General features: G+C 43.6%; 1 protein-coding gene across 5 annotated transcripts in view; it reads right to left on the bottom strand.

Moving 5' to 3' along the window:
- Positions 1-13,461, bottom strand: part of LOC119660330 (very low-density lipoprotein receptor-like) — a 492,367-nt gene that overhangs the window by 34,674 nt on the left and 444,232 nt on the right. For all 5 annotated transcript variants that reach the window (XM_038068812.1, XM_038068807.1, XM_038068808.1 and 2 more), the window contains 5 exons: positions 12,816-13,083; positions 12,442-12,664; positions 6,237-6,569; positions 5,589-5,807; positions 4,920-5,274 (listed from right to left, as the gene is read on the bottom strand). In XM_038068812.1, coding sequence (XP_037924740.1) covers positions 4,920-5,274; positions 5,589-5,807; positions 6,237-6,569; positions 12,442-12,664; positions 12,816-13,083 — 1,398 coding nt within the window. The remainder of the gene's footprint in view (positions 1-4,919; positions 5,275-5,588; positions 5,808-6,236; positions 6,570-12,441; positions 12,665-12,815; positions 13,084-13,461) is intronic.

Genomic DNA, 13,461 nt, shown 5'->3' with positions numbered 1-13,461 from the left:
GGACTTCGGTGTTGCATGCAGAGCAGCTCATGTTAATACTTCAATGAAGCAATGTACAGCCTGGTCGAGTTCGACGTCTAATTTTGAAGGCACATTTGCTTTTAAATGCTAAGAGAGATATTCCCAATGCTTAAGCCAGTTAGTTTTCTTTGTCGTCGTTTGGTCGACTCGGTAGGGATTGGTTGGAGATTTGAAAAAGTTATGAATACCGGCGAATGGTCGGAACTTAGGTCAAAGCAGGGTTGCGCAGAAAGTTGGTTTCTTTTCATATTTCTCGCTATGCCAAAGTCAATAAGATCAGGTATTTTATGGCGATCAGTGGGCCAGGTAGGTTGGATGGCCGCCCGATAATACATCTAGTTTACAGTGCGTCGATATCGCAGCCAGGAGAGTTTTGCTTCTAGGCAAGACCAGTCTCGGGCCCTAATACGTGTGTTTACAATAAATCATCTAACAAGTGAGTTGAAGAAGCTTACAAACTGTTCTGCAGAGATGGTAAATCTCAGAGGGCAGTATATAGCAGAAATTGTAACCGTAAATTTGTTCATGCTTTGAATGAGTTGTACCATTAAAGATGCTGATTCGGGACGATTTCACAGCATCAGCATAAGACAAGTTCGACTGGGTTTTAATAGGCACAATTCTGTTCGGAGCGTAGAAAACAGTGTTCGATATTAGATCGCCTTTAAGGGTATTTTGGTTGGTGGCCGGGATCTTTGACTCACTTCACCGTACACCGGATATCCCCATTTTTTGGCAGAGGGATCTTGCTTGTCTAATGAGCATTTAGCAGTGGAATGGAGGTCGCCGCATACGACGAACACACTTGGAAGTATACAGTATGATTTGGTGTGTGCGGACTCTTGACAATAAAGGCATTGTATAGGCCCTTTTCCTATCATCGCTTCCTCAACTATTATCCTCCGATGTTTCATCTTCGTTGAGTTTCTCAAGTTCCGGCTCCAACTTCACCTTAAATAGAGGCTGTGGTATTCTGAATCGGTTCCTAATGTTATATACCGATTTAATCTTAAAGCCCCCTCTTGAGAGCGATGTGATTAAGTCAACCTGATAAAGCAAGCGCCCCTACGGAAAGAGCGGTTCATGTGGTCCGATGCAGCGCCAAACCATGTGATGCGACCATGCCTAGGAAGTGCTCATTCCCCAATAGAAGACCAACCTAGTGGTATAATACTGAACTGGCCAGCCAGTTCAGCCTGATCAGCCCGATCAGACTGCCACCGAGCTAGAAGAGCGGCTTACAGGGCGATAGGTAGAGTCGATCAGGGGCAAAAAGAGTGTGCCTATAAGGTAGCCCGTAAAACCCTCAAACTCGCCATTCAACGAATCAAGAGGAAATGTTTTAAGGAGCTCTGCTCAGATGCGGACGTAAACCCATGGGGAAGTGCTTATAGAATCATGACGGGACGATTCAGTGGCCGTCCATGACCGCAGATCACGTGTCCTACCCTCTTGCTGAAAATCATCCAGGAATTATTATTATTATTCCCCCAGGAAGAGGAGAGCGGCACCGACACATTCCAGTCATCTCTGAATGTAACGGTAATCCTGCCAGTTACCAAAAACGAGCTGCTGGAGATCCGCAGTAGAATAGCAAACAATAAAGTGCCAGGCCTGGACGGAGTACCGAATAAGGCCCGTAAGCTTGTCATGAAATCCAGATCAGGCATGTTCGCTGAGTAGTTCGAAGCGTGCATGTCCGAGAGGATATTGCCAGCGGCGTGGAAGCGGCAGAAATTGATACTTCTGCCTGAGGTTGTTAAACCTCCATACATACCCATATATCTTTTGGCCACTGTGGGGAAAATGTTAGAGTGGGTAATCTATAACAGATTACTCCCGATTGTTGAGAGCCAAGGCGGCCTTTCAGATCAGTAGTATGGGTTCCGTAAAGCCAGATCAACCATTGATGTCATCAAATTGGTTACTGGCTTGGCTGAAAATGCAATTCACGGAAAAGCTAGTATCAGCAAATACTGCGTGGTAGTAACCCTGGACGTGAAATATTGCATTCAATTCGACCAACTGGAATATAATACGCAAATCCCCAGTTGAAAGGAGGCACTGGTACGACACTGATGACGGACCCCAGGAGGACATTGCTTCCGCGGGTGTCCCACAGGGCTCCGTATTGGACCCACTACTATGGAACATCATGCCCAATTATGTACTTAACCTTCGCCTTCGGGAGAAGCCACGGTGGTGGGTTACGCTTACGACATAGCGCTGGTTGTAGTCACAAAGTATCTCGAAGACGCTGAGTTATACTGAGGTGAGGTAATCAGCGATGGTAAAAGGCTAGAGAGCTCTGGTCTGACACTTGCGGAGGAAAAAACAGAAGCGGTCCTCATCACTAAGCACAGGAAGGGAAATTACGCCTGTATAGGAATTGGAAATTATATTATCACTTCTAAGCCGAACATCACATACCTGGGGGTGGTGATAGACAGGAAGCTCAGTTATAGGCAACACGTGCAGTATGTTTGCCATAAATCATCCATTGCAAGTGTAGCCCTGACAAGGATGCCGAACGTGGGAGGGCCACAGTATAACTCTAGGTTGATTATAGCCAGAGTAGTGATTGTTGAGATGGCTAACATATACAATACGAGGCCAATCTTTTTTCTTATCGCAGATGAAGAACACTGAGAGGGAGAAATCCATAAATAGATGGCAAGAGCGGTAGGAACGCTCGGGAAAGGGTCGGTGGACTCACAGGCGGCTCATTCCTGCCATCAAGGACTAGTTGGAGAGATTCACTCACTCAGTTTCTCACGGGGCTCGAAGTATATCGCCAATACCTGCACAGGTTTAAATTGGAGACCTCACCGGGCTGTCCAGAGGACCCAGACCATGTGTTCTTCCACAGTCCGAGATTTGTTGAAGAAAGGAGGAACATAGAGGAGACTCTGGGAGAGGTACTCGTACCAGAAAATCTGGTGCTGAAAATGCTAGCATATCAAGAGATTTGGGATGCGGTCAACTCCATGATGTATCGTGATATAATACCTTATGGTGGTTTCGCGGGGCAGGGAGGGAAATTCCACACACTTTCATCCAGACCAGTGTCTTTTGAAGCTAGTGTCACTTCCTCAAAAAAAGACAGACAGTAAACCGATTTTAATAAGGTTTTGTTTGACACAAAACCTTAAAAATGGACCAGTTGGTAATCGAACTCGAAGCCCAACATTTCACAAGCGGAAGCTTTTGCAATAAATTGTACACCGTCACTTTTCATACACACCGCACTGCACTGTCGTTTATAATGTTTCTAAATATTTGGTAAATTAATTCACTGATTGATAAAATTAATCCCTTTTCAAAGAAGGAACAAAAAGGAACCCATCCTTTCACTCTAACTGTTCACGGTCAATTTCGCCATCTTCTCTCAGGTTTTTTTTAGATAACTTAGGATGGTCTTTTCACCATCGACAATGCTTAGATGACATTACACATATTGTATTTCGGCAAATTAGTCTCTTCTCTTGAACCACTGGTTCCTGAAATTCAGTATTTGCATTGCTTCAATATGAAAATCTTTAGCCAATGTGGGAAATTTTCTTCAAATTTCTTTCCTGAACAATATTTGGGCTATCTGGGGCTCATGCAATTCCTAGAGGAGAATTGAGAAGGCAGTCGCCGTTTTTAAGGTTTTATGTAAAACAAAACCTTATTAAAATCGATTTACTGTCTGTCCGTCACACGCATTTTTCTCGGTAGCGAGTGACAACAAATTTGGTAGAAAGGTGGGAACTGTGAACGCTAATGCATACAGTGAATTACATCCTTTTACGTCGAATTTAAGGGGGGTACATGCAAAAGGAGGGTGTACATTTTTTTTTCATCAAATGTCTCGGTTAGTACTTTCCGAGGCCGGTCTTAGTTTTGACAGTTGTTGGGTAGGTGGAGAGTCCGGGGTTGAAAGTGATCATTTCTTTAAGGGTGCCATTCTCAGAAACTATTCAGCCCAAAAATCTGAAAAAAATCGGGAGGCTGCCACTATATGGGGCCTGGGCTCCAAAATACCTTCCATACCGAAAATGTGTTCAAATAAAATTAATAATAGTATACTACTATAATTTTTAATAATTGGCTGAAAAACCCCCCTTAAGTTCATTCTAGCACCACCAGCATCAGCATCAGCAGTGATGTAGGCTATAATGTAGAGCATGATCTAACCAAGTTTGGTGGAAATCGTACTATTACTAATAAGCGATAATACGTCAAAGTTGGTTCTTCTTTGCAAATTCAAGACTATGAATGTCAACATCACCCGAAAGTGGATACTCTCACATAATATATGCATATATTATATTACATGCTGCGTACTAAGAAATACACAAAACCTTTCTTGCCTGAAGCGTCCAGCTTCCGGTTTGCCGACTTGTTAATTTTTCCAAGGAGCATCCCAAAAAATGTTGCCCTTGTGGTAAACTATAAATATTGTGAAGGATGGATCGCAAAAATTAAATGCACACTTAGCAGGAAAAGGATTATTGAAACACTTAGTTTTTAGCAGACTCTGTGGTGCAGTCAATCTCTCATTCTGGGGTAACTCCCTTCATTTTTAAAATGGACTCTTCTGTTTTCCGCGTTGTTTCTCTCGCTGCAAAATGTTTACGAAGGCCCCAAGAACATGTTGTGAATTAAATATCACCTCCGCAAGCATGAATAAAGCAATCTAAAGTAAAGAGCGCTCCACATAATCAGTACGGAGAGACGATCCAAAGCCAAGAAAGTGGATTACACTAGAAATGCCATGTAAGATTTATTTATCATCAGATGTGCTAGACGAAAAGCACTTTTACTCCCGACGTTGATAAAATGGATTAAATCTTTCTTTATCGCATCAGCGAATTAAGAGTTGCATCAGGGAAACATTGCGAATGGATACTTACCATATGTAATGCTGTCACGGGCTCTAAATCTTCTCCGTTGAATTTATTCGCTTTGTAAACGGTCTGTTTATCCCAGTCTGTCCAGTAAACATAATCCTCGAACGTTGTAATGGAGAAAGGATGCCTTAGCGCATCTATCGAATACAAAACGAGACGACGCTGCGAACCGTCGTAGTTGCAGGATGAAATGGTATTGAGTTTTGCATCAACCCAATAGACACGCTTCAGCACCAGATCCAGGGTTAATCCATTTGGCCATTTTACATCGTAGGTTACAATTGCCTGACGGTGAGTACCATCCATTCCGGCACGTTCGATCTTAGGGGTTGCCCCCCAATCTGACCAATACATCCATCTGTGGAGTGAAATTAGATAGAATTAGAACTGCAGAGTGTTACGTAAAGCGAGGGCTGACGATACTAGGAAATACATTTGAGTTGTAGATGAAGGAAATTGAAGTGAGGACTACAAAAAAAAAAGATTTAATTTGTCTAATTTTTAAAACTGCTTCTGCCACTTCAATTTCCCTGATGAATTGCAAGCATAAATTGGATTGGTAGCCTTCCTACCGTAAAACGTATTCTACCCTTAATTTACTTTTGGCAGCCTCAGCACCGAAACAGATACAAAACATGCTCTGGATAAAACGAACGAAAGGCAAATACTCACCCTTCAACTGGATCCACAGCCACCGCACGAGGGATATCCAAATTGTCTTCGATAAGAACTTTTCCCATATTTCCATCAAAGTTAGTCAGTTCAATTGTGCACTTCAGAGTGTCAGTGAAATAGACGTGATTGTAAATCCAGTCCACAGCCAGGCCATCGGAAGTTACAGAATGGTTCCGCAGGACAACGGATTTGTCACTTCCTTCATCAATGGGGGCCCTAGGGGAATTTCCGAAATGAAAACAATGGAAAAATTGACAGAATTGAACAGAAGCGAACAGAAGTGAATTGAAGAGTTCCTGGCGATTTATTGGCTTTGATTTGGGTGCCTGGAAGTCTAGTGGAATTGGGAGATTCGCGGATTTCGAGCCAGTTGAGGACCGGGCGGTTACCAGTTTGGATTTGATTCGATGGTTGCATTGCGGATAGTACTTTTGTATTCAGTCAGCATCCTCCGAAATCCTGCAGTGAATTGAAAAGGATGCTAACCAATTGGTCCGTATTTTTATGGAAATATTTCATATGGAAAAATATTTCTATATCCGCATCGAAATTATGGGCCATGGAAGCGGATCTAATCCTCCCGGTCGGAATCCGCTACACTTCCAAACACTTCTGCATAATAAAATGACTATCATTAAGCTTTACTTGTATATCCTTTGGGTGGAGACATCACTCCAGAATATCATCCCCGTTCGGAAAACGTAATCAAGAGCAGTCGCTGACTTTGTATCGTTGACAATGGATGTAATTTCAGGATGGTCCAGAGCAATTTTGCGGATGTCGTTACGTCTCGCGAATAGCAGGGAGGCATGTCCTTCGGTCGCTTTGCAGCGTGTATGGTTTCGCGGATCTCGCATGTAGCCCGGATCGCATTCACACTTGAATGTCCCCACTTCATTTATGCAAATTTGTGAGCAGGCGCCAGGAATTTCGCACTCATTTATATCAACGCAGGTCTTGTTGTCGATTAATTTGTATCTGTAAAGGGAAATAGTGCGGTTTTAATGATTTCGTCGTATTGTGTAGACAATGGTGATTTGTGGCTTCAAGGCATGTGATGAAAAGAATAATTATTTCACTAGTAAAGCTGGGAGTGGATATGGTGGTTTTTTACAAAAATAACCTTTAAATTTGATTTTATGGTTCTTAAAATTTCCAAGATAATTAAAATTTAAAAAGTATCTTTCCATATTGTTCTTCCTAAATTCAGTCAGAAGGGCAAGGACCTCATTTTTCAATGGCAAATTTATGTCAACCATTTATTTCTCTTCATTTGTCATTGGATGATTTTCCATTCTTAAAATCAACCCTATTTAATTTGATATCTAAGAATTGTTCAGGAAGGAAAAAACAAACAAGAGATGATCTCGCCCACGTAGAAAAATGAGTTGATGCTTATACGATATCTGCAACGATAACACACGAAGTCTTAATAGGAAATATAAGAATATTTTTTACATAAATCTGTACACGAGCCAACTGATAACCACTCAAACAAGGACATGGCTGACATCTTGTTTACGAAAGCTTTGTGTACATGTTATTTACGATAAATATCCGGTTAAAGTCGATTTCAAGCGAGGTCCTTGCGATGAGTTCAGTAAACCTGCATTGACCTTTTCTGTTGGTTGAATCCACCACTGCTACATTCGCCGTTTAGTCTATTCCCTTAATGAACACAAATAGCTGCGCCAACGTTAGTTAAAAGATTAAACAAGTCGGGAAACCGGAAGCTGGACGCTTCAGGTATGAAAGGTGTTGTGTACTTCTTACATAAAGACAAATGACGCTGCTGCGCCAGTTTGCAGCTCCACCCATCTCTCAATACCATTCTATATGCACTGCACACCTCAGCGCGATTGGCCGATATGCGGAAATTACCCTTCTCTGGTTCGCTATGTTATCTAGTTCGCACGCCCATACAGGAGCGACGTGTAGCATGATCGATTTCACCACCCCCTGCGATAAGCAGCTGGCGACTAGCTTTTGGCCCTCCAACATTAGGCATCCCCCTTGTTAAAAATGCGCTAGCCTTTAATGCCTTTTCGCGAGCATAGTCCAGGTGCCGCTTGAAGTTCAACTTGGCATCGACCATTACCCCTAGGTATCTAATGATCGATTTTGAAATGACCTCTTGATTACCAACCTGGATTTTGACAGTGTTGTTTTTCCTGCGATAGGTGATAAGGACGCCTCCGTCTTATCTTCCATCAGGTCCAATTTCACTACTTGGAGCCATGATTTGATAGCACGTCCTGGTGATCTTTCGCAACTACTACCACTGCCAGGTCGTCTGTGAAACCAATCAGTGTTGCTTCCCTTGGCACGTGAAGGCCGAGCACTCCGTCATACATTATGGTCCACAGCAGGGGTCACAGTAATGAGGAAGTGGAATCCACGGAGCATTTTCTATGTGAATGCCCCGCCTATGGACGCATCAGGCATCAGATCTTTGGTGCCGATGTTCTCCAATTGCGACGGGTAGCATCACATCCACTAACGGAAATCCTGCGATACGTTAACGAATCCGGAATATTCCGTTAGACGGGGGAGGCGAGTGCTCAGAAGCTGTAGCTTCTCCCCCACCATACACACACACACACAGGGGTCTCAGTACGGAGCCTTGCTTAACATCTGCTGTCACAATATATTCCTTCGGCCCGTCATCTGTCTCTTCACAAAATATCTCTCCGAAAGGTAACTCTCGATTATCGGAGCTAAGTAACCAGAGACACCCAGTTTAGCCAGGGTGCTCTTAATCCAACCCCAGTTGGCCGAGTCAAAGACATTCCTGACATCGAGCGACACCACCGCGCAGCACTTATCAGCGGCTGATGTCTCCCAGGCCGAGTCCACGACCGTTGCAATAGCATCAACCGTGAACCGCGCTCTACGAAACCCATACGGCGGTTCCAATAGACCACCCACTAGCTCAACGAACGGAAGCAACCTTTTGTATATCACCCTCTACAACATCTTCCCCATAGTGTCTAACAGACAGATAGGGCGATCTGAAGAAGGTGCGCCAGGTGGTTTTTGGGGCGTCGGTAGCAGAACCAACCTCTACCTCTTCCGCTTTCTTATTGTTGTGGGGAAAGGATTGCGATTATTTTAAACAAGAGTCGTGGGCACGTCACTTGGGGTGATTTTTGTCCACGAATCTTGTTCATTACAACCTTGTAAGCAACGACCCAAGCGTTCGTATTTGCTTCAAGCCACAACTGCTTGTAGCAATTCCTCTTACTTCCCGTATAGCCATTTTAAGGCTACTTCGAAGATCACGGTACTCTTTTTCCGACTGCTGATGTTCTGGCTTCGGGTGATATTGAAATCCATTGTCGTGAATGAATTTGGTTATAGCCTACATTACTGTAAAATTGTAGTCGATAACTAAAAGTTATAGTAATATACTATTATTAACTTTTTTTGCAAGGATATCGGTATGGAAAGTATTTCGGAGCCTAGGCACCATATAGTGACAACCGCTTGATTTTTTCCAGACTTTTCGGTTTGGTGGTTTCTGAGAATTGGTCTGTTAAAAAGATGATAAATTTCGACTCCGCACTCCCCACCTTTCCACCAAATATCAAAAATAAGACGGGATTCGGAAAGTACTAATCAAGACTTTTCATTTGATACCCCACATGACAACATTTGGTAAAAAAAAAATTTAAGCTTTTACATATACGGTGACTCTCCCTTAAATTCAAAGAATGTAACCCACTGTATGCGTGAGCGTTCACAGTTCCCACCTTTCCAACAAATTTGGTGTGAATCACTATAACCCTCTCCGAGAAAAATGCGTGTAACGGACAGACAGACGGACAGTTTTCTTCAGAGTTTTTCTTTCAGATCAATTTGCCTCATCATAGGCAACTATAACTAATCAACTAGGACGCGACTAGCAAGATCCGCATCCTACAAATTAACATGCTCCGGAGAGCAACCGCTCACCAGCACAGCTCGCTGCGGAAGTAAAGGTTGATCAAGTGCTAAGCAGCAAGCAATACCGGAATAGAGACCCGACTCCATGGCATCTCGACTTATCGGGTACTACTGCGGCCTGGATTCGAGACGGCGTCCGACTTCGTGTTGTTTCTGAGGGCCCAGGAAGTGCGTTTGTTTGTATTCAGTTTTTAGGGTTAACGTTTTTAGCGTTTACCTGACACCAAATGAGATGATGCCAGCTTGATGCTCTGAAAGACGCCATTTCGGACACGGAAAGGCGAATGATGGAAGGGGGCCATTGAGAGAAGAGAGTCCAGAACGACTTCTCAGCAAGCGATCATCAGTGCATAGCGTTCGAAATGGCTGACGCTACTTGGCGGTGTGCACCAACCCGACGCTCCTTCCGCGTGTCGTAAACTCATTGATGAACCTGATAACGACATTGTGTGAGGCCTCCATGCCCGGGGGACCCGCAGCCGTGGCAAGCCTCCTATGCACTGGTGGACAGCAGAAACTGCCGACCAACGGAAAGAGTGTTATAAACTCCGTCGTTTGGCACAAAACTTACACGCCCGCAAGGACGGCATGCGCCATAAAAGCACAGTATAGGTCAGCAAACAGGCGACTTTACAGTGTGATATATGAAAATAAATTTCGCGGCTGCCAAACCGAGGTAAATGAGCACCCGTGAGGACTTGACAATAAACTTGTCACCCGGAAAATCAGGGCTTTCCGAAAACCCTGCATACTAAGTGCCAACCAGATAGACCGCATTGTACGGGCATTACTCCCCAAACATATTGATAATGAAGAAGCTCGCAAAAGCAGATCTCACCACGAAAAACAAGAAGGCGCCAAGTCCTGATGACATCCCAGCGGAGGTTTACAAGCTGATTTTCCGCAGACTTACTGCTCGAGGCGTTCAACACTTGCCTGAAGGATAACATTTGTTGAAATGTTGAACAGGCGCAAAGCAAACTTGGCATATTGATGTGACGAGTCAGCGGATGAATGGTTTTAGCCTTGCGTTGGAGAAAATTGTAGTAGTCTCCTTGAGAAGAAAGAGAAAACCGACCCTGCGCCCCATATCGATGAGTGACTACAGAGTCAACTGTTAAATACTTTGCTTTAATACTCGACTCAAAGATAATATTCGAGCAAATCGAAGCAGAGCGGACAGGACTGCAGCTGGAGTTTCAACGTTCATTCATATAATGGCGAATTTTAGGACCTTATATCTACTAGGGGACTTTGTCTTATAGAAGCAACGGAGTCCGTCCTGCTCTATGGCACGGAGGCATGGACTGATGCATTCAAGAAGGACGTGCATCGTAAGCTCGTAAGATAAGTGGATGCCCGTGAAGAACCTGGGCGCAAAGTTGCCCAGAGCCAAGAGGCAGATGGACTGCACAGCTCATCGACAATTTAGATTCTTGCATGGTGAGACACAGGGGAGCTCTCCTTATTGTGATGAACATTGAGTTCGACCAGTGAAGGGACCGGATGGTATCCCTTCCTCCCTTCTCCGCCTGTTAGTGAAATGAGTTCCATACATTGAAGGCTCGCAAAGTAAGGAGAGCAGGAGGGCTAGCTCCGAGTAATGTGTCGAATGGTTCCAGGTTAGTTGTCTGATAAGAGGAAGGAGTGTAGTTAGCAGTCTGACGGTGTATTGTGGCGGGAATCCACCAATCTGTGCGTAAATGCATTCACCTGCCCTACTCCCAAAAAAAAGAAGCAATTATCACCCTTCATGCGGAACAAGGTAGTTGATGAACTCCTAAGAGAGCTAGCGAACACAGGAATACAGGTCCAGGGTTACGCTGACGATATTGTTTTAATTTGTAAGACAAATATGGGGATATCCTATGTGACAGAATCCAAACCGGGCTGTGAATTTTTATACTAGCAACTGGTGCAGAAAGGCAACAATGCGCATAAATCCAGTCAAGTTCGATATAGCGCCATTCACTAGGAAGTGCAAGTTTGATCATCTAAGAGCCATGAGATTACATGGCATGAAGGCACTTGTGTCAGCACCTGTGCAGTATCCGTACAGTTTCACCCATCACTATCAACCAGAACGCCACAGAAATTTCTAGGTTCTGCCCATAGGAACATAGAAGAGAATGAACAGGCCAGCCGGCTTACTTTAGCAGTCCTTCGGTGGGCACAGTTTGCATTCCACTGTCAACTGTGAGGGGTGCAGCAGTGCAAGTGCGTTCCTTGACAGCTGCTGACTTTAGATGGGCCTTTGGATCAAATGCGGTCAAATGTGAATTACGGGTTTTTCAAGAGGGCATTCTCACAGCGCCAAACTTAGCACACTTTCCAATTCGAATTATAGGAGTTACGGAAAGGAGATGATAAACCTCATGCACTTCCTTTATGGAGCCTGGAGCCAGAGGTCAATGTCTTTGATACTTTTGCGGGAGATGATCGGGTACAACCCCTCGAATTAATTCAATTTTACTTTGAGCAACAATAATGCAAATGCAGTAGAATACATGGAAACTCTTAATGGGTTTGTTATGTTTGGCTTCATTTCTCAATTCCAAGTGTCAAATATTCCATGGACCACTTATACTTCTGCTCAGCGTGCACAATGAGTACTAAGTACTCTAGTCCGATATAGTTTAATTAGTACGAAATTAGCAAATTGGGACAGTTAAGTGGTCACCGAATGGGGCTGAGAATGCATAATTTTCTAGGAAGTGTGTCGATGGAAAAGTGCAATGTATTCTTCCTACTTTTCTCATAATTCTTCACTTGAACTTTTATATTTTCCAAAAGTTGGGGAAAAGTAGAAGATACAAGTATTCTTGAAATATAATTGGAGCCTTCTTGAGCTTTTTGAGCTGGAAACATACTGCATATAATATGATATAACTATATAATTACTCACCCATTATGGCACTGGCAACGCCATCCAATCGGCAAATCGATGCAGCGTTGTGTGCATCCTCCATTGTTGGCTTCGCATTCGTTCACGTTGCACTTATCCAATGGCTCGTCCTCCATATTTGGGCAGTCAGGATGCTTATCGCAAACTTTAGACCAAGGTATGCATGCACCTCCACCGCAACTGAATTCTGTTGTTTCATTGCAAACCGTCGTCTTTCCAACGGCTGAAAGAGAAATGGTCATTAGTGCTGTGGGAAGCTGCAAATCCTATGTCCTACGTTAATTAATTTCAGAGCACAAACGTTGTGCTCGTACTTCAATTACAGCTCATAGCTCGCAGGACGCAGGATGAACGTTATATAGAAATATACTCACAGCATCCAATTTCGTCGCTTCCATCCTTGCAATCCCGCTTCCCATTACAATACATATATCCTGGGATGCAGGTGTTGTCCTTGCATTGATACTGGTCCTCCCTGCATGTGACGTTTTTACAAAGTGGCGGCATTTCATCTTCTCCTCCAGGACAATCGGAATCACCGTCACATACCCATGATTGATGGATGCAAGTAACTCGATCATTGCAGAGGTGTTCCTTGGCAACGCACGCTCCCAGGGTACGAGTGGTGTTCTTTGGACAATTCTGAGAATAAAAAATAACAAAGTCGTCCTTTCATGTTCAAATTTAAAAGGAAATATTGACAAGGAGTGAAAATAATCCATAATTCCCATTAATAGAATATCCTGCTCAAAGGTGGTATTCAGGGACACACGAAGTGAATTTCTAATAAATTGGTCTTGCTTTCAAAAATGCCCCATCCCACCCATAACATTAAGCAGTACATCAGGAGTTGGTGCTGCTGAAATTTGGAAGCATTGAAAAGGATATCTCTGGTTTTTGTGTAAGCACCTCAAATATAGAAACCTCGCCATGTCCTTGAGATCTCTTAAACCGGTCAAATGTCAAATTTTATTTGATTGTTTTCTGAATAAAAGTTAATTCAAACGTTTTGTAGTTTCC

Source organism: Hermetia illucens, chromosome 6 (genome assembly GCF_905115235.1).
Source record: "Hermetia illucens chromosome 6, iHerIll2.2.curated.20191125, whole genome shotgun sequence".
Lineage (NCBI taxonomy): Eukaryota > Metazoa > Arthropoda > Insecta > Diptera > Stratiomyidae > Hermetia > Hermetia illucens.
The sequence above is the reverse complement of the archived record's forward strand: the minus strand, read 5'-3'. Positions and strand labels throughout refer to the sequence as shown.